The 25,994-nt window shown below is 40.6% G+C and overlaps 2 protein-coding genes across 6 annotated transcripts; one reads left to right on the top strand and one right to left on the bottom strand.

Moving 5' to 3' along the window:
- Positions 1-232: 232 nt before the first annotated feature.
- LOC120077410 (uncharacterized) lies at positions 233-1,195 on the bottom strand. Its single transcript, XM_039031292.2, has one exon. It carries the CDS (start codon positions 1,193-1,195, stop codon positions 233-235), a length of 963 nt encoding a protein of 320 aa, XP_038887220.2.
- A 2,958-nt stretch (positions 1,196-4,153) lies between these two features.
- On the top strand, positions 4,154-9,230 carry LOC120078288 (G-type lectin S-receptor-like Serine/Threonine-kinase). Of its 5 annotated transcripts, XM_039032521.2 has the most exons (10): positions 4,154-4,290; positions 4,475-4,568; positions 5,478-6,629; positions 6,710-7,213; positions 7,332-7,478; positions 7,589-7,800; positions 7,881-8,091; positions 8,176-8,413; positions 8,499-8,649; positions 8,742-9,230. In XM_039032521.2, exons 3-10 carry the CDS (start codon positions 5,732-5,734, stop codon positions 9,048-9,050), a joined length of 2,670 nt encoding a protein of 889 aa, XP_038888449.1. In that variant the 5' UTR covers positions 4,154-4,290; positions 4,475-4,568; positions 5,478-5,731; the 3' UTR covers positions 9,051-9,230. The 5 variants fall into 5 exon arrangements, 3 of the variants coding, with proteins under 3 accessions (XP_038888449.1, XP_038888448.1, XP_038888447.1); XM_039032520.2 differs by lacking the exons at positions 4,154-4,290; positions 4,475-4,568 and adding an exon at positions 4,746-4,913; XR_016529771.1 differs by lacking the exons at positions 4,154-4,290; positions 4,475-4,568 and adding an exon at positions 4,780-4,913 and having other exon boundaries at positions 8,176-8,402.
- Positions 9,231-25,994: the final 16,764 nt, after the last annotated feature.

Raw genomic sequence — 25,994 nt, 5'->3', positions numbered from 1 at the left:
TCTCTACATTATAGACTGAACAATCTATATAATACAGAGTTTGGAGGGTCTCATATGAATAATCTATATAATATAAAATGAACAATGAACAATCTATATTGGACGTTTATTGGGTCCCCTCTGTCGTCCTTGCCCATTTGTTGAGCGTTGCACTTTTGTCTGCTATGTCTCGGTTGGCCACACCGTCCACATTTTTTTAATGTGACATGTTCTCCAGCAAACGTTATCCTATTTACCCTTTGTCTACCAACATGTACCACTCTTTTCGGTGGAATATTTTTACCTCAGTATACCCTGGTGGCTTTTTCCATTCGGATACATGACTAAGTGGGTTTATTGATTCCGCATATGCTAGTACTAGGGAATCAACACTATAAAATCTGCTGCATAGAGTAAACGGGTTAATATTGCGCTCTCTAGCTGCAACAATAGCATGCGAACATGAAATCTCCAAACACTGAAATTGCTTGCAACTACATTCTCGAGTGTTAAGGCTGATTATACCATCTAATCTACCGTCCTTAACATGAAATCTATAACAATCGATTGGGTTTACTCGAGATTGCCTAGATTTTTCACACTCTAAACCCATTATTTCCTCCGCAGAGATTGAGTGTGGCGATGTACTATTAGACCATACTATTTGTTGATCATGAAACCAACCTTGAAGTAGACCTCTTGTGTATTCTAGCAACAAAGTTATTGGTAACACTCTTGGTTCTTTGGTAAAAGCATTGAAACATTCGACACTATTACTGGTCATATTATCATATCGATTTTCGGACTGATAACACCGTGCCCACTGTTGAATACCAGCATCCTCTAAGTATCTAGCAAGGGAACCATTCTTGTAGTTCACTATTTGGACCCAATGATGCTTGAACTCCAATTTTCGATACACTCTACAAGCATCGTGAAACAATTTTCTAATGGCCTCGTCTTTAAAGTATTTCTCCATGTTTCTTTTCAAATGGAAGGTACAAAGTCCGTGGTAAGAATTAAGGAATACAATATCAACAACATTAGCTATACTCTGTCCACGATATGGGACGAATACGAGGTTAGGACATTCTTCAATTGCTGTTTTAAGGTTCGTCATGAACCACTTCAGGGCTTGGTCATTCTCACTATCAACAATTGCATATGCTAGTGGGTACTGTTGGTTATAACCATCCATTACAACACCAACTATCATTGTTCCCTTATACTTACTCTTTAGATGAATGTTATCTACAATGACCATAGGTCGAATGCGCTTGATTAGGTGACTAATAACGAATGCGCTGGCTTACCTGTGGTCATGATCCAATACTTCAATCGAGCATGTGTGATTGGGCGTGCATTTTGTGATCTTAAAAATATCACATACGTCCATTTTAATTGCTCAAACGACCTACTTACAAGTCTGGTGTAAACACCGAACACTATACAATTTTTTGTTCGATTTTTTAACCCATAGCTCAAAGTTCTTCTTAGTGGTGAACATTACTAACATCATCTTCACATCACTCTTGCTGAAGAAAATTTGACCTTCTTCAATTGTATCCACCAACCCTATAGACGACTGTGGTTGTATAATCAAGTCCCCCCGTTCTGGCACTACTACTAGATGGTACATTGGTCGAATTTTGGCGAGGCACACTCCCAACAAAATGACCAAAATCATTTGACAGAATCGGAGTTGGTTGTTCTTCATTCACGACAGAAGAACCACTCCCTAAAAAAACCCGGGTTGGCTGTTCTTCATTCACAGCAGAAGGATTACTCCCTAAAAAAACTAGAGTTATCTATTCTTCATTCCTAACCTCTTCCTCTTTTATCATCGCATTCTCATTTACACATGTCCCAACATCTTCTATTGTCACATTCGGATGCAATACTTTCGCTATATTAACATCAATATTGTCATTTTCCAATGAGACACCTGATGGACAAACATCATGCTCATTTGCATCACTCCACGCATGGGTTGGTCTGATCTCTCTAGGTAATCAAATGTTGCCCCGCAATGAACTTCTTCGATTTCCTCAAGACTTACAAATACCTGCGGTCTAGTACGGTCATACTCTAAAAGGAGAAATTTAACATCAACATTGTCTATTAAGCATACTGGAGGAGAATCAATATCCATCTTATATTTCACCCTCATTATAATCTTGAACTTTGTCGAACTAACTTGCATGATATCATATACAAGATTTACCAGCTCATTATACATCAATGTGCTTGGAACTAGCAAACCCTTCAAACGGCCTCTAGTATAGCATTCTTCTATGTCATCCCATATACCACCATAACGTAAGAATATATACTTATCCATCCTTCAAGAAAAACAATACAAAAAGTGAGCATTTAGGAAAATAACTGTTAAATACTTGCTATACTAGCTACTCGCTACTAGATCGTCGTCACTTGATATTTGGTATTTTCAACTCGATGCTTATTGTTTCATGGCTCTCTCCCCTCATCCTTGCTCCATTGGGAGCTACTTGCATGTATCAATGCACACTCACAAACTCACACTCACTCATTCTCTTTAGTACATTTTTGTATGTCTCACAAATCGTCGGAAAAGTAAAAAAAAAAAAAAAAAAAAGAGAGCAGGAAAAAGCACATTTACTTACTTGAGGTGTGAGACAATATAGCGAAATGATCCTAGTGCCTTTATAACTTGATCTCTGTCAAGAAAAACAAGTTTTGTGAAGTGGAGTTTTTTTAAAGGAAAGTTATCTCGATTTTCTCTTTTGTGTTTCAATTCTGGTTGTTCTTAGTTGATAAAAAAAAAAAATTACTTCACTTTCAAGAAATTGATTTGAAAGAATCATGTATATTGTCAGAAAATTCCCCAATTTATGTATGTTTGTACACGAGCATTAACTACAAAGTAGGTTTCGACGACATGGATAATTCAAAATAATCGAGTATAAAGTAATTGAGCATCGAGTACGACGTGGATATGATCAAGTATACACGTATTGATTGCAACCATATCGAGTGACCATGAAGCTAGGTATCGAGTGATCGTACTGCATCGAGGAACGTGTGATGAGCCATCAAGGAACGTTTGATGAGCCATCGAGGATCGAGTAAATTCGCATTGGCAGGCGTGAGAGGTACATCTCAGGGGTGAATCTATAAAATCACATGCTTATGACATAAGCAGACGACCACTTTCCATTACTTTCTCTACAGGTGACCATTTTTCATTTGGGCCTACCAAATGAGGCCATACGTACAAAAAACCCGTGAAATTATCAAATAACCAAAGATGCACGCATGATGGCTTCGCTCCTCGCTCTCGCTCCTCGATTCTTGCTCTTGGATCGCACTTCAAATATTGCTCTCAAATGATCACATTTGTTCCTTATTTTTCTCAATTCCTTTCTATTTGTCTATCAGTGTTGCTCTGCAACTAATCTTCATAAAAGAGGCCATTGACGCTCATTTCCCCATAATACAACATTTTTCTCACTATAAGAAAAAAGTCTATCAGTGTTGCTCTGCAACTAATCTTCATAAAAAGGCCATTGACGCTAATTTCCCCATAATACAACAAACTATAAGAAAAAAGAGAAGTGAGAAAAAGGTATTCGATAAGAGAGAAAGAGAAGTGAGAAGCAAAAAAAGAGAAGTGAAGAGAGAAAGAGAAGCAAGAAGAGATAAAGGAAAGCAAGAAGAGAGGGTAGAGAAGCTAAAGCGAGAGTGGCCTACACATGTGCTTCATTGATTATTTGAAAAAAAAAAAAAAACTTAGTTTAAGTCAAATTTCATTTGGGCCTCTCAAAATAGGTCATTCATGTCAATGTGGACCTAATTCTAGACATATTTTTTCCATCCCTAATTGAAAAATGGTGTGTAGTGATTTGGAACTATAATTTAAACTAAAACATTACTACACCATTCTAAGTCATTGTTACATTGGTTCTATGTCTTAATTTTTTCTTCAAACCTTCTAAATCTAAACCTTTATAAAATGTAAGGATAATATTTCAAGAAAGAATAAGAGAGTTTTTGGGAAAAAAAGGTTTAAATATATTTTTTGAAAATTACCTCTTCTTTAAATTCACCGCGCATTTCTTAATCTGACAAATTCCAAAATTTGAAAATTGAAACCGCGAATTTTGCATAATTGCTAATTTGATTTTACCGCTAATAAGTCGTATGCCATATGATCATGATATCGTCTGTTGGACGTCATCGTCTCCAAAATATACCATCGCAAAAGTGAAGTGAATTCTTCAGTGAGGGTCAAAAATGGTGTATCAAAAAGCGGAAGGAGGTTGATCATTGGTATAGGTTTCTTTTCTTTTCCTTTCAAAGTCCTCTCTTTGTTGTCTATTATTGCTTAGCTTCCACTCCTAGTTTTCTTCTTCTTCAAATTTTCAAACATCTGTTGAGCCTGCCTAGGGTTTTGTAAATTTGGGATTTGACTCTTTTTTGAATTGTACTGCTCGATGGCTTTGCTTTGTCTCAGGCTATAAAATCGCACCATCTGTACCATTAAAGAACGTGCAGTCGACGAAAGTCTTCTGTGGGTCTCTCTTCTTCCAATTAAAAAAACGAAAGAGGTATTTGATTTTAATACATTAGAATTCCCCGCCTAAGATGAAAGAAAAGTAAGGGTTGATCAAATTGTGTAGCCTATGCCTTTAGTCGCTCTCTCATAAAGATGATGAGAAAAAGTATAGAGTAATGGGTCCACAAATGGAAAGGTGAACTTGACATCAAAAGTGAATCTTGACCTTGGTTGCCCATTTTGCTTTCCAATAATTCAGCTTAGACGAACACAAACACCCAATTCACACCTTCTGACTATCAATTTGCACTTGCAAGTGGGGAAAAAAAGTTGTAAACTAATGTCGTGTAGATTACAACTGCTCAATATCTGGGTTTGGAATCTGAAACAAGAATGAGTATTTTCTTTTGAACTTCACTCTGAGAAAATGGCATTCTTTGTAGTATATTTGTCATTTATTCCAAACGGTCTTTCTATTCTAGATATATTCATGTTGAACTCTTTATATAATTATTCACTTTTTTTATTAGTTTTCACACTATTATTATAATTGCAAAATCATGCACAGTGTTTGTTGGTAAATGGCTTGATCATGTGGGCCAGGTGGAAAAGCAACATTTTTGTACTGTTGTTGAAACCAAAAAGAAAGGTGTTCTTCACGAGTCTGTTCTTTTTTGTTATTCTTATAATCACTTTTGGAAATCATGAGGATGAATGGAGGAAGATAGAAATAGAGGACAGGGAACATGTTTGTTGCATAGCAGAAGAAGTGAAATGGTAGCCAAAAGAAGAAGTGTCAAGAACTTGGTCACCATCAGCTGGTTTCCAGAGGACTTGATGTCTTTTTTCCTTTTGTATTCATTTGTGTTTTTAATTTCTATCGTTAATTGCTTTGCTAAAGATATCTTAGAGTTCAAGAGTTGCATAAGTGATGAGAGTGGGGATACTCTTGTATCGGCAGGATCGAGATTTGAACTCGGATTCTTTAAGCCATATGGCAGCTCTCAAAGCAGAAGATACTTGGGGATATGGTATTACAAATCAAATCCACGTACAGTTGTTTGGGTTGCCAATCGAGACAGCCCACTTCCTGGTTCAGATGGTGTCTTTAAGATTGAGGATGATGGCAACCTCAAAGTATATGATGGAAATTGGAATCTTTATTGGTCAACAAACATTGGAAGTTCTGTACCCGATCAAAGGACCCTGAAGCTAATGGATAATGGAAATCTGGTTTTGAGCTGTGTGGATCAAGAAGACTTGTCTGAGCACATCCTCTGGCAGAGTTTTGATTACCCAACTGATACATTTCTTCCCGGCATGCTAATGGATGATAACTTAGTGCTGGCTTCATGGAAGAGCTATGATGACCCAGCTCAAGGGAACTTCACTTTTCAGCTAGATCAAGATGGAGGTCAATATGTCATTTGGAAAAGATCAGTTAAATACTGGAAAAGTGGAGTTTCAGGTAAGTTCATTACCACTGATAAGATGCCTGCTGCATTGTTATACCTTTTGTCAAATTTCTCATCGAAAACTGTCCCAAACTTCTCCGTGCCACATCTCACATCATCATTGTATATTGATACAAGGCTAGTATTGAACAGCTCAGGTCAGCTTCATTACCTAAACTGGGAAGATCACAAAGTCTGGTCTCAGATTTGGGTGGAGCCGAGAGATAGATGCAGTGTGTATAATGCGTGTGGAGATTTTGCTAGCTGTAATAGTGAGGGTGGTATGGCTTGCAAGTGCCTGCCTGGTTTTGAGCCCACCTCTCCAGGGAGTTGGAATATTGGAGATTATTCAGGTGGATGCATTAGGAAATCACCAATATGCAGTGTCAACACTGACAGTGACACTTTTTTGAGTCTAAAGATGATGAAAGCTGGAAACCCGGACTTCCAGTTTAATGCAAAGGATGACTTTGATTGCAAATTGGAGTGCCTTAACAACTGCCAGTGTCAGGCTTACTCATATTTGGAAGCTAACATCACAAGGCAGGGTGGGATTGACAATTCTGCTTGTTGGATTTGGTCTGGAGATCTCAACAATCTTCAGGATGAGTTTGATAATGGCCGTGACCTCAATGTTCGAGTAGCAGTTAGAGATCTAGGTATGTTTGTGTATATGTTTTTTTCTAAATGATGAATTTTCAGTTGTGTTTCTAAAGTTCTGGAGTTTGCAATTCTGCAGAATCAACTGTCAGAAACTGTGGAACATGTGGGACAAACCTCATACCTTATCCACTTAGCACAGGACCAAAATGTGGTGACCCCATGTACTTCAATTTTAACTGCAATGTGGCTACTGGCCAGGTAAATTTTGAAGCAGCAGGTGGTACGTACAAGGTTAAATTCATTGATTCAGAAGCCCGGAAATTCTACATTCAAACCAAGGAAGCTGGGGATTGTGGTGATAAAAATTGGATAACCAAAGCCCTTCAGCTGAGCCAATCATCTCCTTTCCATGTAACCAGCTGGTGCAACTTTAAGGAGACCAATGCCGAGAATTTTTCACTGAAAACCAGCAATGAAGTTGAAATCAGTTGGGAGCCTCCATTAGAACCAACTTGTTCTTCAACTACGGACTGCAAAGACTGGCCTTATTCAACTTGCAACACGAGTAAAGATGGAAATAAAAGATGCCTTTGCATAACAGACTTTCATTGGAATGGCTGGAGCTTGAATTGCACTACAGGTAAGAATCATTGCAGATAATGTCTCTGGTTATGTTTATTTGTAATGGCGTTGATGCTGGGAGCCATTAGCTACATAAAATTTCTTATACCAAGAGTCCCTTATTGATGTTTCCATAGATCACAACAATGGAAAGGATGGAAGAGGCAAACCGGCCTTCTCTGTGATTATTGTTGCAACAACCATGTGTATTGTCCTTCTGATGATTCTCTCATGTACTGTGTTTTATATTTACTTCTACAAAACCGGGCTCATTGAAAGACAAGGTAACTTCAAGTTCAATTTAATACAGTCGTTCTGACTGAATAATTTTCTTTCCTCTATTTCATCTTTTTTTTCTTTAAATCTAAATACAGTCAATCCTCTTTGGACTCAGAAAGCAGGGGAAACAGCCAAAAAGATTTAATGCTTCACTTGTACGACAACGAGAGACGTGTTAAAGACCTGATCGAATCTGGTCGATTCAAGGAAGATGATACAAATGGAATAGACATTCCATTTTTTGATTTGGAAACAATTCTAATTGCAACAGGGAACTTCTCAAATGCAAATAAGCTTGGACAGGGAGGCTTTGGGCCAGTTTACAAGGTACAGATCCTTGAAACACATTAATGGTCGTTTTAAGCTTGTCCTGGTTTAAGAATATATTGGAATCACTACATTTTCAGGGAAAGTTTCCTAGTGGGCAGGAGATTGCTGTAAAGAGGCTCTCAAGTGGTTCGGGACAAGGCTTTGAGGAGTTTAAGAATGAGGTTTTGTTAATCGCGAAACTTCAGCATCGTAATCTTGTGAGACTTTTGGGATACTGTGTTGAAGGGGATGAAAAGATGTTGCTTTATGAATATATGCCAAATAAAAGCCTAGACGCCTTTATATTTGGTTTGTGACTATTATCTTCCATGCTCCTCTTATCTTCCTTAATCATTTATATGCTGAATTGTGGATTTATCGACTTTTTTCCAGATCAAAAGCTGGGTGTGGCATTGGATTGGGACATCCGCTTCAACGTCATTTTGGGAATTGCTCGTGGCCTTCTTTACTTACACCAAGATTCGAGGTTGAGAATTATTCATAGGGATTTAAAGACGAGCAACATTCTTCTAGATGAGGAGATGAATCCCAAAATATCCGACTTTGGCTTGGCGAGGATCTTTGGAGGGAAAGAAACTGCCACGAATACCAAAAGGGTGGTAGGCACTTAGTAAGTCTTATTCAATAAAAATCATCAAACCAGATTCATAATATAATGTCACATAATTTCTTTGAATTTTCTGTTTGCAATACAGTGGATACATGTCACCAGAATATGCATTGGATGGCATATTTTCTGTCAAATCTGATGTCTTTAGCTTCGGTGTAGTCGTAATTGAGATCATTAGTGGAAAAAGGAACACGGGATTCTATCACTCGGAGAAAGCTTTGAGTCTTCTAGGCTATGTAAGTTTGATAATTTCTTTTAAACTACTCATTATCAAAACTTCTTGAGCACATCCCGGATTCAATAATACGAGTCTTTACATTGTTCTCAGGCTTGGGATTTATGGATGAAAGACGAAGGCTTGGATTTAATGGACCAAACACTGAGTGGGAGTTGCAAAAGAGAGGAGTATTTGAAGTGTTTAAATGTGGGGCTGTTGTGCGTGCAGGAAGATCCATGGGATCGACCCACCATGTCAAATGTGGTCTTCATGCTCGGCAGCGAAACTGCAACTCTTCCATCTCCGAAACCACCAGCTTTTGTCGTACGGCGGTGCCCCTCAAGCAGAGCTTCCTCCTCCACCAAACCAGAAACCTTCTCCCATAATGAGTTGACAGTCACCTTAAAAGATGGTAGATAGCAGAAAGAAGCGTCTTTCCATATGAATTATTGATTACAAATTCCCATATGAATTATAGAAGTTCACATTTATTCATATTATACTTCTGCTGATTGGAATTTGATATTTAGAATGTACTTTCTAATTTAACTTATTGAGGTGATTGTTGAAGAGAATAACAAACAAATGTTATTAATATTACGTATGAGGGGAAATTTCTTATTTAACCCTTTTTTCAAAAAAAAAAAAAAAAAAAAAAGTTCCTAATCTAAGCCTAAACTTTCATCTCAAAAAAATGACAAATTGATAGAATTTTACCCAAGTTTCTCACAAAATGGCCATCCCTACGAGTCTGAATTATTATATCCTCATTTATAACGTCAACTTAGATTACTCATGATTTAACCCTTTCTTTTTTTTCCCGAAAGTTCTGCATAAAAATTGGGCCTAGGGTAGCTCAATAGGGATTGAGAGCCGTTTCAGGCACCAAATGAGCTACGTTCCCAAAATCGTTTGGGGCATGACATTTTTTCAGGGTTTTAAACGTTTGGTCCATTTTGGGCGTTTTGTTTAACGGACAGTTCACACACGAAAATTGGGCCCTGAGGACGCCCAAACAAGCTCGGGAGTTGTTTAGGGCACCAAACGAGCCTCGTTCCCAAAATCTTCTGAGGCACGACTTTTTTTCATGGTTCTGAACCCTTGGGTCTACTTTGGGCATTTCGCCCTGTAGAAAGTTTGCGCACAAGAATGGGGCCTCGGGGTAGCCCCGTCGGACTCGGGAGTCGTTGGGGCATCAAATGAGCTCTATTCCCAAAATCGTTTGGGGCACGACTTTTTTCATGGTTCTAAAGCCTTGGGTCCGTTTCAGGTGTTTCACCCGGCGGAAAGTTCACGCATAAAAATTGGGCCCCGAGAATGCCTGAGTGGGCTCGAGAGCCATATGGGTACAAAATGAGCTCTGTTCCCAAAACAGTTTGGGACATGACTTTTTTCATGGTTCTGTACCCTTGCTCCATTTCAGGCTTTAGACGGAAAGTTCGCGCACAAAAATTGGGCCCCGAGACAGCCCCGTCGAGCCTGGGAACCGTTTGGGGGTAACAAATGAGCTCTGTTCCCAAAATCGTTTGGGGAACGACGTTTTTTCATGGTTCTGAATCCTTGAGTCCGTTTCGGGTGTTTCGTCTGACAGAAAGTTCGTGCATGAAAATTAGGCCCCAAGGCAGTCCAGGCGGGCCCAGGAGTCGTTTGGGACACCAAATGAGTTGTGTTTCAAAAACCGTCCGGGGCACAACTTTTTTTTTTCATGGTTCTAAACCCTAGGGTCCATTTCAGGCGTTTTGCTCGGTGGAAAGTTCGTGCATCGAAATTGGGCCCAGGGCAGTCCTGTCGGCCCGAGGAGTGAGCTCTGTTCTCAAAATTGTCTAGGGCACGACTTTTTTCCATGGTTCTAAAACCCTGGGTCCATTTTGGCCGTTTCACTCGACAGAAAGATCGCGCACGAAAATTGGGCCCCCGAACAGCTCCGATAGGCCCATTAGTCGTTTGGGGCACCAAATGAGCTCCATTCCCTAAATCGTCTGGGCCACGACCTTTTTTTTCATGGTTTTGAACCTTTGGGTCCGTTTTGGGAGTTTCGCCCGACAAAATTCGCGCACAAAAATTGGGCCCCGAGGACACCCAGGTGGGCCTAAGAGCCGTTTAGGGCACCAAATGAGCTTCATCCCTAAACTGTATGGAGCACAACCTTTTTTTCATGGTTCTGGACCCTTGGGTCCATTTCGGACATTTCGCCGGTAGAACGTTCGCGCACAAAAATTGGGTCCTGAGGCAGCCCCGCTGACCTCGGGAGTCGTTTGAGGCACTAAATGAGCTCTGTCCCAAAACCATCTAGGGAACGACATTTTTTCATGGTTCTGAACCACTAGGTCCGTTTTGGGTGTTTTGCCCAGTAGAATGTTCGCGCATGAAAATTGGGCCCCATGGCAACCCGGGCAGGCCAGGGAGCCATTTCAGCACTAAATGAGCTTCGTTCCAAAAATCGTCTGGAGCACGACTTTTTTTTTAGATTCTGAATCTTGAGTCCGTTTCAGTCGTTTCATCCTGTGGAAGGTTCGCGGATGAAATTTAGGTCATAGGCAGCCTCGTCGGGCTCGGGAGCCGTTTGGGTACCATATGAGTTCTGTTCCCAAAATCGTATGGCCATGACTTTTTCTCATGGTTCTAAACATCTGGGTTCGTTTTAGGAGTTTCACAGGCGGAAAGTTTGTGCATGAAAATTGGGCCCCGAGGCAACCCTGCTGGGCCCAAGAGCCATTTGGTGCACCAAATAAGCTCCGTTCCAAAAACCGTATGTGGCACGACTTTTTTTCATGGTTTGAACCCCTGGGTTCGTTTTGGGCGTTTTGCCCGGTGGAAAGTTTGCACATGAAAATGGGACCACGTGGTAGCCTCATCAAAATCAGAGTCGTTTGGGTCACCAAATGAGCTCCATTCCCAAAACCATATGGGGCATGACCTTGTTTCATGGTTCTGAATCCTTGGGTCCGTTTTGAGTGTTACACTCAATGAAAAGTTTGCACAAGAAAATTAGGCTCCGGGGCAAACCTCGCAGGGCCCAAGAGCTGTTTGGGGCACCAAATAAGCTTTGTTCCCAAATCCATTGGGAAAATGGCTTTTTTTCATGGTTCTGAACCCCTGGGTCCATTTCGGGCATTTCGCTCGGTAGAAAAATCGAGTAGAAAAATTGGGCCCCGAGCATGCCCGAGCGAGCCTGGGAACCATTTGGGCACCAAATGAGCTTTATTCCCAAAACTGTTTGGGGCACAACTTTTTCTCATCGTTTGGAACTCTTGGATCTGTTTCGGGCGTTTGGTCCGGCAAAAAGTACGTGCACAAAAATTGGGCCTCAGGATAGCCTCGCCAGGCCCAGGAGCCGTTTGGGGCACCAAATGAGTTCTGTTCCTAAAACCATCTGGGCATGACCTTTTTCATGGTTCTCAACCCTTGGGTCCGTTTCGGGCGTTTCGCCCAGTAGAAAGTTCACGCACAAAAATTGGGCCCCGATGCAGTCTCGCTAGGCCTGGGAGCTATTTGGGGCACCAAATGAGCTCCGTTCCCAAAACTGTCTTGGGCACGACTTTTTTTATGGTTCTAAACCCCTGGGTTCGTTTCAGGAGCCCTTTGGGGCACAAAATGAACTCTGTTCCAAAAATCGTCTAAGGCATGAATTTTTTTCCTTGTTTCTGAACCCCTGGGTCCGTTTCAGGCGTTTCGCCCGGGAAAAAGTTCGCGCATGAAAATTGGGCTCTGGGGCAGCCCTATCGGGCTAGGGAGCCATTTAGAGCACCAAATGAGCTTCGTTCCCAAAATTATTTGGGGCACCACTTTTTTTCATGGTTCTAAACCTCTAAGTCCGTTTCGGGTGTTTCGCCCGGTAGAAAGTTCGCGCACGAAAATTGGGTCCTGGAAAAACCTCGTCGGTCATAAGAATCATTTGGGGCACCAATGAGCATTGCTCTCAAAACTATCTGGGGTGCGGGTTTTATTTCACAGTTCTGAACCCTTGAGTCTATTTGGAACGTTTTGCCTGACGGAAAGTTTGTGCAAAATTGTGCCCCGAGGATGCCCCACGAGCCCCATTGCCGTTTGATGCACCAAATGACCTTCGTTCCCAAAACCGTCTAGGGCACGACCTTTTTTCATAATTTTGAACCCTTGGGTCTGTTTCAGGCATTTCGTTCGGTGGAAAGTTTGCGCATAAAAATTGGGCCCTGGGGCAGCCCCGATAGGAACGGAAGCCGTTTGGGCACCAAAAGAGCTTCATTTCCAAAACCATTTAAGGCACTACCTTTTTTCATGGTTATGAACCCTAGGGTATGTTTCGGGCGTTTCGCCCGACGAAAAGTTCGGGCATAAAAATTGGGCATCGAGGCAGCCTCGCCGGGTCCGAGAGCATTTTGGGTTGCTGATAACTTGTAGAAATACAAGTTATTGTCTCTCAAAAGTTAGAACAATTAGGGTTTTTAATGATAAAATCTCACCATTCTTAGAGAAAATGCATGAAATTACTCAAACACTACCAAACTCATACAAAAGAGTGTTTATTACTGAAAGCTACGTCACTAACGCATAATATTGCAGGATTTCAACAAAGATTCTAAGTGTCGCAGGCAACGTTAATGCATGGACATGCGTCGTAGGGATTTCAAAGCAACAAAGGTTCATTGACTCAGGCTGTTTGTGTCAAATCACCACTTGCAAGCATGGGCATTTGCAGCTAGCGGCGTCTAAAAAGTGTCTAAGTGTCAAGCGATTGACCAGGGTATGGAATTTAATGTTGCCCAATCTTCAAGCTGATGAAGAACAACGCCTATAAATAGAAGAAATCCCACCAGAAGAAAAGAGATAAACTCATTTTGTATAATTATGAAATTTAGAAACTTAGAGTTGTGCTGCTGTGACAAGAAGAACACAAGAAGGAAAAGATCCACCCCCACCGTTGATCAAGGAGTGGAGAAAGCTTAGCTCGAGAGAGAATTTTCTTCCATTTCTTCTACAAGTTGGTTGTACACGAATTTAAATTGAGCCAAAGAGGACAAGTGATTGTACTTTGCAGCTTGACTCTTTTCTTTTCATCTCAATTCTATTCTTTGCTTTTTGCTTGGGAAATAGAGGGAACATGTATCACACATGCAAAATCTGAAAAACTCCCACATGAATACTCTACCATAGTCGGTATTCAAGTTACTAGAAGAAAAGCAAAGCAAACGAAGCATGCCCAAAAGTAAACCAACCCCTTGGATTGCTACGAAAAACCCTATCGGATTTCAAAGTAACACGATCTAATTCAAAAATTTCACCCAAGAGCACGTCTAGCATATTTTTTCACAGTAGCAGGATCACTATAACTCACTCCATCGAGTTCACCGCCATAGAACTGAAAAGTTACACCGATCTGTTCAACACTATACTTCGATTCTGCTCTTCGAAAAGGAACATCAGCTCTAAAAATTCCGTCTCCGTTTACCAAAACCATGGGTTTGCCTTGGTATCGTGTTCATATCGTTGTATTGAATGATCCCGGTCATTTGCTTTCTGTTCATATAATGCATATAGCTCTAGTTGCTGGTTGGGCTGGTTCAATGGCCCTATACGAATTAGCAGTTTTTGATCCCTCTGATCCTGTTCTTGATCCAATGTGGAGATAAGGTATGTTCGTTATACCCTTCATGACTCGTTTAGACAATCTGGTTCCTTATGAATTCACATATTTGATCAACTACACTTTGCCACTGTTTATTTCTTACCTTATGTTAGATGCATCTATAACTTCATGCAAAGTCCATTTCTAAATGCTTAAGCCAACATAAGCACTTAGTAAAAACAAATTTAGCTTGAATTATTCGAGAGAATAAGCAAGTATGGACTAAGTTAAAAATGTTAGGTACATCTAGAGATAGAGGCACTAGTGTTTTATTGCATTTTGTGATCAACGCATGCATCCTAGAGATAGGAATTTGTGTGGCATTTGCATTGAGAAGTGCTGAATAGAAAGTAAGCAGAAACTTAACGCATTTACAGAGTAATAAACAAGAAAAGTCATTTCTATCCACACCACATTCTTGTACGTGTACACTTCACTTAGATCGACATATACCACTTGCACTGAACACCATTTTCACACAACCCCCTATTTTCCACATGACCTTTTTATATCTTCTTGCACGCACATAGAAAACTTAGTGTAGATAACTCATTCAACATTCACTTAGGATATTTCTACATCAGCTACAACCCAAGCTCTGTGTTAGCTTTAATCTAAATCCCTGAGTTTGACCCTGGACTTATTAGGAACCTAGATTAGATTTATACTTGGATATGATTCAGGAAAACTTGAGCGCATAAAGAGAAGTGTCACACACCCCTTCACGCATCACTAATGCATCGTCAAAGCATCATTCACATTTGCACCCTATTTTTCCAATTTCCTCACACAATACACTACTAAGCTCGCATCACGAAAAGAATGAATAGTTACCAAATGAGCTTTATTTCCCAAAACCGTTTGGGGTACGACATTTTTTCATGGTTCTGAACCCTTGGGTTTGTTTCGAGTGTTTCGCCCGATGGAAAGTTCGCACATGAAAATTGGGCCCCAGGGCATCCCAGGTGGGCCCAGGAGCCCTTTGGGGACCAAATGAGCTCCGTTCCAAAAATCGTCTAAGGCACAATTTTTTTTCATGGTTCTGAATCCCTGGGTCTGTTTTGGGTGTTTCACCCAGCGGAAAGTTCGCGCATGAAAATTGGACCCCAAGGCAGCCCCGTCGGACCCAGAAGCCGTTTGGCATACCAAATGAGCTCTGTTCCCAAAATCATATGGGGAACAACTTTTTTTCATGGTTCTAAAGCTCTGGGCACGAAAATTGGGCCCAAGGCAACCCCACCGGTCACAAGAGCCATTTGGGACACAAAATGAACATAGTTCCCAAAATCGTATGAGGCACGACTTTTTTTCATGGTTCTGAACCCCTGGGTCCGTTTCAGGCGTTTTGCCCGGCGGAAAATTCACGCACAAAAATTGGGCCCAAGGACACCCAACGAGCCCAAGAGCCATTTGGTGTACCAAATGACCTTCGTTCCCAAAACCGTATGGGGCTCGACCTTTTTTCATGGTTCTGAACCCTTGGATCCATTTCGAGCATTTTACACAGCGAAAAGTTCTTGCACAAGATTGTGCCCGAGGACGCGCTTGGACAGGTCCGGAAGCCGTTTGGGAACCAAAAGAGCCCCGTTCCCAGAATCATCTAGGGCACGGGTTTTTTCATGATTCTAAACCCCTGGGTTTGATTTGGGCGTTTCGTCCAACGGAAAATTTGTGCACGAAAATTGGGCCCCGAGGTAGCCCTGCCGGCCCAAGAGCCGTTTGGGACACCAAATGAGATTCATTCCCAAAACCATTTGGGCACAACATTTTTTTCATGGTTCTAAATCCCTGGGTCCATTTTGACTGTCGGCAGAAAGTTCGCGCTAAAAATTTGGGCCCTGAGGCAACCCGACCGGGCCTGGGAGCCGTTTGGGGCACCAAATGAGCTATGTTTTGAAAATCGTCTGGCGCATAGTTTTTCTCATTGTTCTAAATCCCTAGGTTCATTTTGGACATTACGCCTAGCGAAAAGTTCGCGTACGAAAATTGGGCCTCAGAGCAGCTCTGCCAGGCCTGGGAGCCGTTTGGGCACCAAATGAGCTCTGTTCCCAACACCATTTGGCGCGTGAATTTTTTTCATTGTTTTGAACCCCTGGGTCCATTTTGGGCCTTTCGCCTAACGGAAAGTCTGCGCACAAAAATTAGGCCCCAAAGCAACCCGGCTGGGCCTGGAAGCCATTTGCGGCAAAATGAGCTCCATTTCCAAAATCGTTTAGCGCACGACTTTTCTTCCTCATTCTAAACCCTTGGATCCATTTTTGGCGTTTCGCCCAGCAAAAAGTTCGCACACGAAAATAAGGCCCTAAGGCAACTCCGCTAGGACTGGCAGCCGTTTAGGGCATCAAATGAGCCCCGTTCCTAAAACCGTCTGTTGCATGGCTTTTTTTCATTATTCTGAACCCCTTGGCCGGAATCCATTTGGGCACCAAATGAGCTCTGTTCGCAAAATCGTTTGGCGTACGACTTTTTTTCATCATTTTGAACCCTAGGGTCCGTTTTGGATGTTTCTCCCGGTGGAAAGTTCAAGCACAAAAATTGGGCCCGAGAGCTGTTTAGGCACCAAATAATCTTCGTTCCCAAAACCGTCTTGTGCACGACTTTTTTCATCGTTCTGAACCTCTAGGTTTGTTTTGGGCGTTTTGCCCAACGAAAAGTTCGTGCATGAAAATTTGGTCCGGGGGCAGTTCCATTGGGCCCGAGAGACGTTTGAGTCACCAAATGAGTTGCATTTCGAAAACTGTCTGGCGCACAACTTTTCTTCATCGTTCTGAACCCTTGGTCTGTTTTGGGCGTTTCGTCCGATGGAAAGTTTGTGCAAAAAAATTTGGCCCCGGGCAACCCGACCGGGCCCAGGAGTCGTTGGAACACCAAATGAGCTCCGTTCCCAAAACTGTCTGGCGCACGAGTTTTTTTCATCGTTCTGAACCCATTGGTCCGTTTTCAGCATTTCGTCTGGCGACAAGTTCACACACAAAAGTTGGGCCCCAGGGCAAACAGTCAAATGTGAACTCAACTCTGTCGCTCTTCTTTCTTTCCTCGCGGGCCGCCTTTGGGCTAGGATACGCTTTTTTTAGCTTAAGACTTGGTTATCTTAGAAGGTTAGCTTCAAAAGAGGTTTACGACCCTTTTTCAAAGCCTCCATCCATATAGAAAGAAGTTTTTCATTCACAGGAGGAGATGTTCTTCTTATAGCTACTACCCGATCAGGCCCGAGAGCCATTTGGGGCACTAAATGAGCTCCATTCCCAAAATCGCTTGGCACACAACTTTTTCTCATCATTTTGAACCCCTGGGACTGTTTTGGGCATTTTGCCCGACGATAAATTCACGCACGAAAATTGTGTTGGGTCATATGTCATAAAACTCGCAATGTGTCATGTTAAACATATTCTATTATCAATAAATATTTTATTGACGTTTATTCAATAAAATCGTTATTGAATATGTGAATTGCACTTGTAAAGTCTAAGTCCAATAAATTAAAGATCCATGACTATTAAATTTCAGTAAATAGCCAAAATGGTCTATAGTATACGAATAAGGCTGGGTACCTTATTTTGGTAACATTATTGGATGCGCCCCACTCTGTAGTGGTTTCAATTTGTTGTAAAGTGCTACAAACGAAGTGATCATGAAACGTTCATGTATTGACATGAGGAGCGGGGTCGTCCTATGCAATGAATTTGCATATGATCGGACCTAGAATTAAGTTACTCTTACTTTATAACGTTGTTTACTGTTTAAGACTGACTATTTCAAAGCAGTGATCCAGGTAACTTGACCTTAATCTTGAGCAAACTATGAAATCCTATTTATTCGGGATTATCCTCAGATTTGCATGGGTGAGGGTTGGCTTAACAGCGTCGGCTCAATAAACCTCTAATTTCAGGGGTAAGACTAGGTAGATAGCTGGGGACATAGGGTGCAAAACGAAATTCACTCCTACTCATTTTTAGGGATAGTAGAGAGGTCATTTCCTTAAGTGCTGACTTCAGGTCTTGAAAAAGAGGCCCCACCCTTTCATTGGCCCCGAGAGAGACTTGATTTAGTGATTGGATCACGAACCAATTGTTTATTAGAGGATCAGTGGGATTTAAGGAGCAAGATGTAATCTCTAGAGAAAAACAGCTTTTGACCCAGTCGTTATTACGAACAACCTGTGAAGGGTTGACTTACTTATCATGGTTATATCAAATGGACACATAATATATCTACAGTGAAGGGAGTGCAACTACAGGCTATAATGAACAGTCCTGTTAGTTAAAGAATGTTGATTAACTTGGTTAAATAGTTTAACAGGTTAGTCTCGGATCGTTGGAGCCCATGATCTGTAGGTTCATTGGGACTCTTTGCTAGCTCACTACGGACAAAATTAAAGAACTAGGTGAAGTAAGAATTTAAAATGTTCAGCATTAGAAAAAATTGTATTTTGTATGAGATATAATTTATAATTAAATAATTAATTTATTAATTACTTTTTAGAGTATTCTTGAACATTAACATAAAAGTATTTTTTAAACTTGATTAATATGATTGTACTACAAGAAAAAAGGCTCTCCCGATGATGACAAGCAGAAATGCATGTCATCTTAGGCCTTTTATTTAGAATTATGAAGGCTGTTAAGCAGAATATGCGGCAATTATGTTAGGAATCCATGAGAAATGGAGTTTTCGACGTTCAACATTGAGAATCTCGGCTAACCCATTATTATGCATTATTATATGTTCAATTGTCTATTTTTGTAGCTAACGCAGGAAGTGGATGCAAATGCGGAAGCCAGGCTACCACATAGACGACTGCATGCGGAGAAACTCTCCATCGCAAAGGAGAACGCACACGATCAACGCATGGGTGTTGCGGTAATCAGCCGCATGCATCCATCGCATAGGAGTTGCGATCGTTAAACGATTACGGTCATCGTGTAGAGTTGTGGTATTAAGCGAATGTGGTCATTGCAAGATTGCGGTCACGATAATGCATAATAGAAGGATCAACGCAAGGTTGGTGGAATGAACACATTAATACATCTATCGAGAAAATCAAAAGATGATGTTGACATTTCACCTACCACGCCGTTAACAGCAGAGATACAGAAAAGGACTAACGTGCCGCGAATGTTAGAATCAGAAAAGTCCATTAATGTTGTCGGCGATCAAGCTCTATATATAGAAGCCGATGAGCAGAGTTTCAGATCATTCAGGGTTTTTTCGCCTGAGGCTCGCCTTAGGGCGGATCCCTGTGATCCAGACTAACGCTTGAGCAAGAAGCTTGAGAGTTCTTCATCTCCTTCATCCATTCCGAGTGACGATCGAACCTTTGATCAGAGCTAGATCTCGGGAGAGTTAGCTCCACCGCCCATCCATGGCACCACCGGCAGCCTTGACACACATCTGCTAGAAGCAAGTCATTGTTTCCAGCTGGTCCTTTCATTTTCTCTTCTTTTCTTATATTGTATTGTATTACATTTTGGGATTAAGGAATTAATACATTATGTGTTCAATGCATTTCTATGTTTCCTTCGATTCTATCTCCATCTTTCTTTACTTAGCATCTTTAACTTTCATTGCATCACTTAGTGAGATTGCTAGAGTATCACATACTTAGTCATGTGGATTAGAGATATGAAGCATGTAGCAAACCACCGAGAGGTGTGCGTTGCATGAGTGTGTGAGAAAACCTTATTTGCTTAGTGTAAAGCTGTAGCAACGCCTGTCTATAGGCGGACACAACGCTTGTCTATGAGTAAAGTCAGCAACAGCTAACTACCCGGGAGGGTAAGTGGTTGGACGCATCAAACAATGTAAGCTATTGTTCATTAGAGATAGGAATAATCTTGCGTCAGCATAGTTTATGTGGTTACGCATCAAGCAATATAAGCTATTGTCCACCTTTAGAGCTGCTCAGGAGAGAGGCTAAAGAAAGAACCTAAGACTCAGGAGAGCTAGGTTAGAATCAATGCTTGAGAGAGCTAGATAAGGTTTGCATAAGCAAGAATGGAGACTTAGGAATAAGCTTCGTTTGCTATCACACAACGTATGCACCCTACGGAGAGGACAATGACTGCGTCTAAGAAGTAAGATACGGTGGTGGTATGCGGTCATCTCGACCCTTTTTCATACACATCGCATGCGTCCTAAAATTAGGCTCTAGTGTGTGTAGCATGATCGCATAGCTTGCGTTGGCTGAAGTTGCCCTTGCAGTCACTCTTAAGGGTTGTGATGAATATATCTTCACCTTTTCCCATCCATTTATTTCACGTCAACAGTAGTTGTGTCTCTACCTTTCATTCATACTTCTCATTGCGTTGTCTGTTAGTTAGGAGTAGAAGTAGTGTTAGTATAGAAACCCCTCCATCATTCTTTTATTCAACTTCTGCATACATATTACCGCATACGTCTAGCTACAAGTCCCTGAATTTGACCTTGGATCACCCGAGAAACTTGCGTTCGCGTTATACTTGGCATGAGCACAAGAAAACTTGTGACAGGAACGCATGGTCATCGCATACATTCGTTAACGCATAGTTCATTCCAACGCATGACCACCGATGCATGATAATCAACGCATACATTAAAAACATGCATCGCATACGGCGTTCACCTAATTTTAGTTATCAAGTCCTTGACGATTTGATAATCTAAATTTTCATCATCACCAACGTGTAAATCCACCGTCAGGAGATTGGTCATCGAGAGGTAGGGTCTCTCCTGATGACGTATGGGACGCGTCGGGAGTTAGAAAGAACTCCAGACGACATATACTATTCCTCGAGAGATTGGAACTATCTCCCAACGGTGGGAAATTACTCGTCGAGAGTTATAGTAACTCCCGATGAGTTATTTATTCGTCAAAAGTTTCTTAGGAACTCCCAATGGCGTATACTATTCGTCGAGAGATTGAAACTATCTCTCGACAGTGGGACATTACCCGTTGGGAGTTATAGTAACTTCCGACAAGTTATTTATTCATCAAGAGTTTCTTAGGAACTCCCGACGGATGTCCTGACGACTATTGAGGGTCGTTGGGAGATTTGGTATAAAAACCAGATCACATAGAAGGCAGATCGTCTGGCTTTTTCTTCCTCCATTCTGAAACCCTAGGCAATCGAGAGAGAGAAGTGGTTTTCGCCGTCTGTTCACCGCCGAGAGAGAGAGAGAGAGCTAGTTCATTGGTGGTCACTGCTGTTATACTGGTGTCTTCTTTCACTAGTTTGTCTGAAAGAGAGAGAGAGAGGGAGGTGGTCCGTTTGTAAAGAACGCTAGTTCTTTCATCGTCGTTTGTTCGCCGCCATCTATTTTCCCCCGTCTATTCCTACATTTTCGTAGTTCTCTTCTCTCCAACTTCTATGATTTCTTATAATTTTGATCACCGTTATACTATTTTTACTACGAATTTTTTTGGTTTCAATATTACCTATAACATTATCTAAAACTTTAACCAATAAATAAGATGTGTTGGTGTGTTTGATTTGTAGTTGTACCTCTTTTTTCTTCTCTTCAGGTTTGGGTTCACTTTCTCCGACGCTGGTGGCTTTGGAATCAGAGACAGAAGCTCCACCTGTCTATGGCAGAAACAAAACATCAGAAGAGAAAGAAAGAGAGGAAATGGAGGTGTTTGGTGAGTGGAGAGAAAGGCACTCCCGATGAAATAGAGGGTCGTCGGGAGTTCCTTTAATGTATATTAACCATCGAGAATTCCTATAACTCCTGACGGTCCTTTTCAGCGTTGGGAGTTCTACTCCCAACGTATTTCTCCTGACCAAACTCCCGACGATCAATACGTAGTGTGGAGAGGATCTTTCGACGCATTTTCCACCATTTTTTGACTATTTCAAGCGTGGGAAAAACTGTGATTTCTTGTAGTGTTAATCAAAGTTAGGTGTAAATAACAATTTAATATGTGATATTAAATTTATTTTAAAATATTTTCTAAATTAGGAAAATGTTTTTTCATAGAATTTTTTTGTTTATATTAAAATTAGTTAGTGAAAAAAATCCAATTGTTGGATTTTCCCACTAACTAAGTGGACTTTGAAGTGGCATTTCCAAAGCTTGACACTTAAAGATTACATGCTAGTGGATTTTGAGGTGGAAGACATGCAAATTAGGATTTTGCATGTAATTTTTTTTTAAATAGTTTGGTTTTTGAAATGTGGAAAACCTAATAATGCTTCTTTGACTTTTCACTTAACTCTTCCACCAAAATCTCTTTACTCTCCACTTTTCTAGAGTAAAATTCCCTTGTTTTCACTAATAAAATGGTCTCACCATTGTGTTCTTCAACCGGAGAATAGCGAGGATTTACCGTTGGTGGTGTCGATCGAGCACGAAGAGGAAGATTGCGGTGGATTCTACAAAGGTTTTATTTTCTAACCCTTTATGCATGCTTATTCTTAGTTTTATGTAATAACAATGTGTATGTTATTCTTTATGTTCCACCAATTGGTGTCAGAGCATGCTTATAATGTTCTATTGCATATTGGTGGATGTTTTTTCATTTATTGATTGAATTATAGACTGAAGTGGATATTTTATGGTTTTGGCATTAGTTTTCTTTTAATTTCTTGTTGAAATTTGTAATTGCTCACATGTCTATGATCATTAATGTGTGGCAAATGATAAATTTGCTAGAGTCATTAGAGTCGTTATTAGGTTCTAATTGCTCAGTTCCGGTAAAGAGGACAGCTTCAATTTGTAGAAATTTTTAGTATAGACCCGACAGTAGCCTTTCAGACCTGGGAACTCGCAACCCAACTCAGTTTAGTGGAGTCCTCGCACGCGCCAGCTATTGCCCGAGAGCAGACCTGTTCGTGCACCGTCCGACCGTTCCTGACCCAGCTCGTTTGTTGTTCGCCCGCGCGCCTTCTCGTTCGCGACTCGGCCCGCCCGCGTGTTCGGTTCGCCTTCAGCCTTTGACCACCCCTACACGCGTTGACCAACTAATCCAGATGGTCTGGACCGGTCTAGTTGACTTGGTTGAGCTGGTTTGACCGGTTCAACCTGGTTTTACGAGTTTTTAAGCCGGTTCGAGTTGGTTCAAAGAGTTTGAAGCCAGTTCGAGGGAGTTGTTTGCTGAATTATGTAATAATTTAGTTGTTTGTTTGCTTTTAATGCCAAAATCGATCCACTTTAGTATTGTTTAAGTATTATGCATGTGATGTCTGATATTATTTCAGAACGATGAAAAAAAGTGTATGCACCAGGTATTGAACTCTTGAATATTAAAATAAAAATAACAGGTTGAACCAACAAGCCAACATCAAATTTTAAATTGATGGCATCTTTTATATTAAATAACTTTTTAGATTACATTAATAAGTATTGCCCAGATTCAGTCAAACTGAATCATATACAGTAAAAAGTGAAACTTTCTTCTAGCATATCACACTTAATACAAACTCATTTTAAGCATATGACCATTTGATTTTATGCATGTTTTCACGATCTTTACATCTATGCTCATAAACGGACCAATTGATTAACCGATCTGGACATGGAATTCCCCTTAGAATTTTATAGAACTAAGTTGAAACTTTGAAAGACCATAATTTTGAGCACAATTGTCTGAATTGGATGATTTTTTTTTATTCCATGTAACTTTCCAAGATCTACACCTTGGTAGCTTATTTTTCATTAAAGGGATTAATGGTACTTAAGAAGTTAGATGTAACATCAACAAAGGGGGCCATACTCATAGTGTCACCAGGAGAAGGTATCTACCCTTATCCATCTACTGCAGACCATTTAGGTTATCACTTAAACATGATCCATCTGTATGTCTCTACATACATGTTTAAGCTACAAGATAACCTTAGATGTTAGTTTATTGGTTTGTGGTTAATGTAACTAATTTTGAAATACAACATCATATATTTTATTACATAAATAAAATGTTTGTACAATACAATTACAAACTATAGGATCCTACGAGATTTAGGGTATCAAGTACACAAATAATAAACTATATTTAGGGTATCAAGTACACAAATAATAAACTATGGCACATCACGCCCAGTACAAATCTCCCACTTGCCCTAGTCTAAACGTGGCCTGTCCCATAGACCCATACTCTGCAAGTGACCCTCAAACACCTTAGCCGTGAGGGCCTTTGTAAATGGATCAACAACATTGTACTCTAAAGCGACCTGTGTGATGATCATGTCCCCTTGATGCACAATCTCTCGGATGGAATCTGTACTTAAGATAACAATCTATCTGCTAACTCTAAATAGGGTAGGAGTGAATTCCATCTTGTAAGGCTATGTCCCCAGCTATTCATCCGGTCTTATCCCTAAAATGGGAAGTTTATTGAGCAGTGCTGTTGGACTACTCTCACCGTTTGCAAATCAAAAGATAATCCTGAACAAATAGGAGTTCATAGCTAGCTCAGGATTAAGATCGAGTTAACAGGTTATTTGATAATTGAAATAGTCAGTTTAACAGTAAACGATCGTTATAAAGAAAAGTGACTATTTTCGTGGTCCAATCTATATGCAAACTCATTGCATAGGATGCCTCCACTTACATGTCTCAACATGAACGATTTGTGGATCACATTGTTTGTAACACTTTACAACTTCTTGTAACAACTACAGAGTGGGCTGCATCCAATAGTGTTACCAGGTTGAGATACCCAATTTCATTCATATACTTATTAGACCATTTAGGCTATAGACTGTCAACTTGATCCTATTTATGTCACTACATAAAGTTAAGTATTCAGACTATAGCCAAGGATACATTTATTGGATTTTCATATAAGATGCCAAATCAACAAGTCATTATTATTGATAAATAGGATGTTTAACACGAACTACGAATTCTAGGACATTCCCAACAATCTCCCACTTGGATTAAAACTCCAGTGAGAACAAATATATAAAATATAATGTTGAGAAAGATAATAGGAAAAATACAATAAACTAGGGCATCACAAATACCATAGACATTCTCCCACTTGCCCTAGATTACACTACTCGGGAGTCCTAGTCCAACTAGGTGACCCTCGAATACTTTAGTCGAGAGGACCTTTGCGAATAGATCAACAAGGTTGTCTTCAGAGGCAATCTTTGTGACGATCACATCTCCTCTGTGTACTATCTCCCAGATGAAATGGTACTTTCTTTCAATGTGTTTTCCAGTTTGTGACTCTTGAGTTTCTTTGAGTTGGTAACTACACCACTATTGTCACAATACAGTGTGATAAGCAAGTGCATATTTGGAACGGCTTCCAAATTAGCCAAGAATTTACGTAGCCATACTGCTTCTTTAGTAGCTTCGCATGCAGCCACGTATTTCGCTTCCATGGTGGAGTCAGCGATACAACTTTGGTTGATGCTTGTCCAAACTATGGCTCCTCCATTAAGAGTGAAAACTGATCCTGAGGTAGATTTCCTGGAATATACGTCAGTCTAAAAATCAGAATCAGTGTATCCTATAAGGATCAAATCCTTTGGTCCATACACAAGCATATAGTCCCTCGTTCTTCTTAGATACTTGAGGATATTTTGTACAACGGTCCAATGACCGTGTCCTGGATTGGATTGGAACCTACTGACGATTCCAACTGCAAAACATATGTCAGGACGTGTACACAACATAGCATACATCAAACTCCCAATTGCAGATACATATGGAATTCTGTTCATCTCCCCAACTTCTTGAGGTGTCTTAGGACATTGTTCCTTTGACAAATGAATTCCATGCCTAAAAGGTAATAAACCTTTCTTAGAATTTTGCATACTATACCTTGACAACAT

The sequence above is a fragment of the Benincasa hispida genome, chromosome 5 (assembly GCF_027475165.1).
Source record: "Benincasa hispida cultivar pf3 chromosome 5, pf3_genome.v1.1, whole genome shotgun sequence".
In the NCBI taxonomy this organism is placed as follows: Eukaryota; Viridiplantae; Streptophyta; class Magnoliopsida; order Cucurbitales; family Cucurbitaceae; genus Benincasa; species Benincasa hispida.
This window is presented reverse-complemented; position numbering and strand designations above follow the sequence as displayed.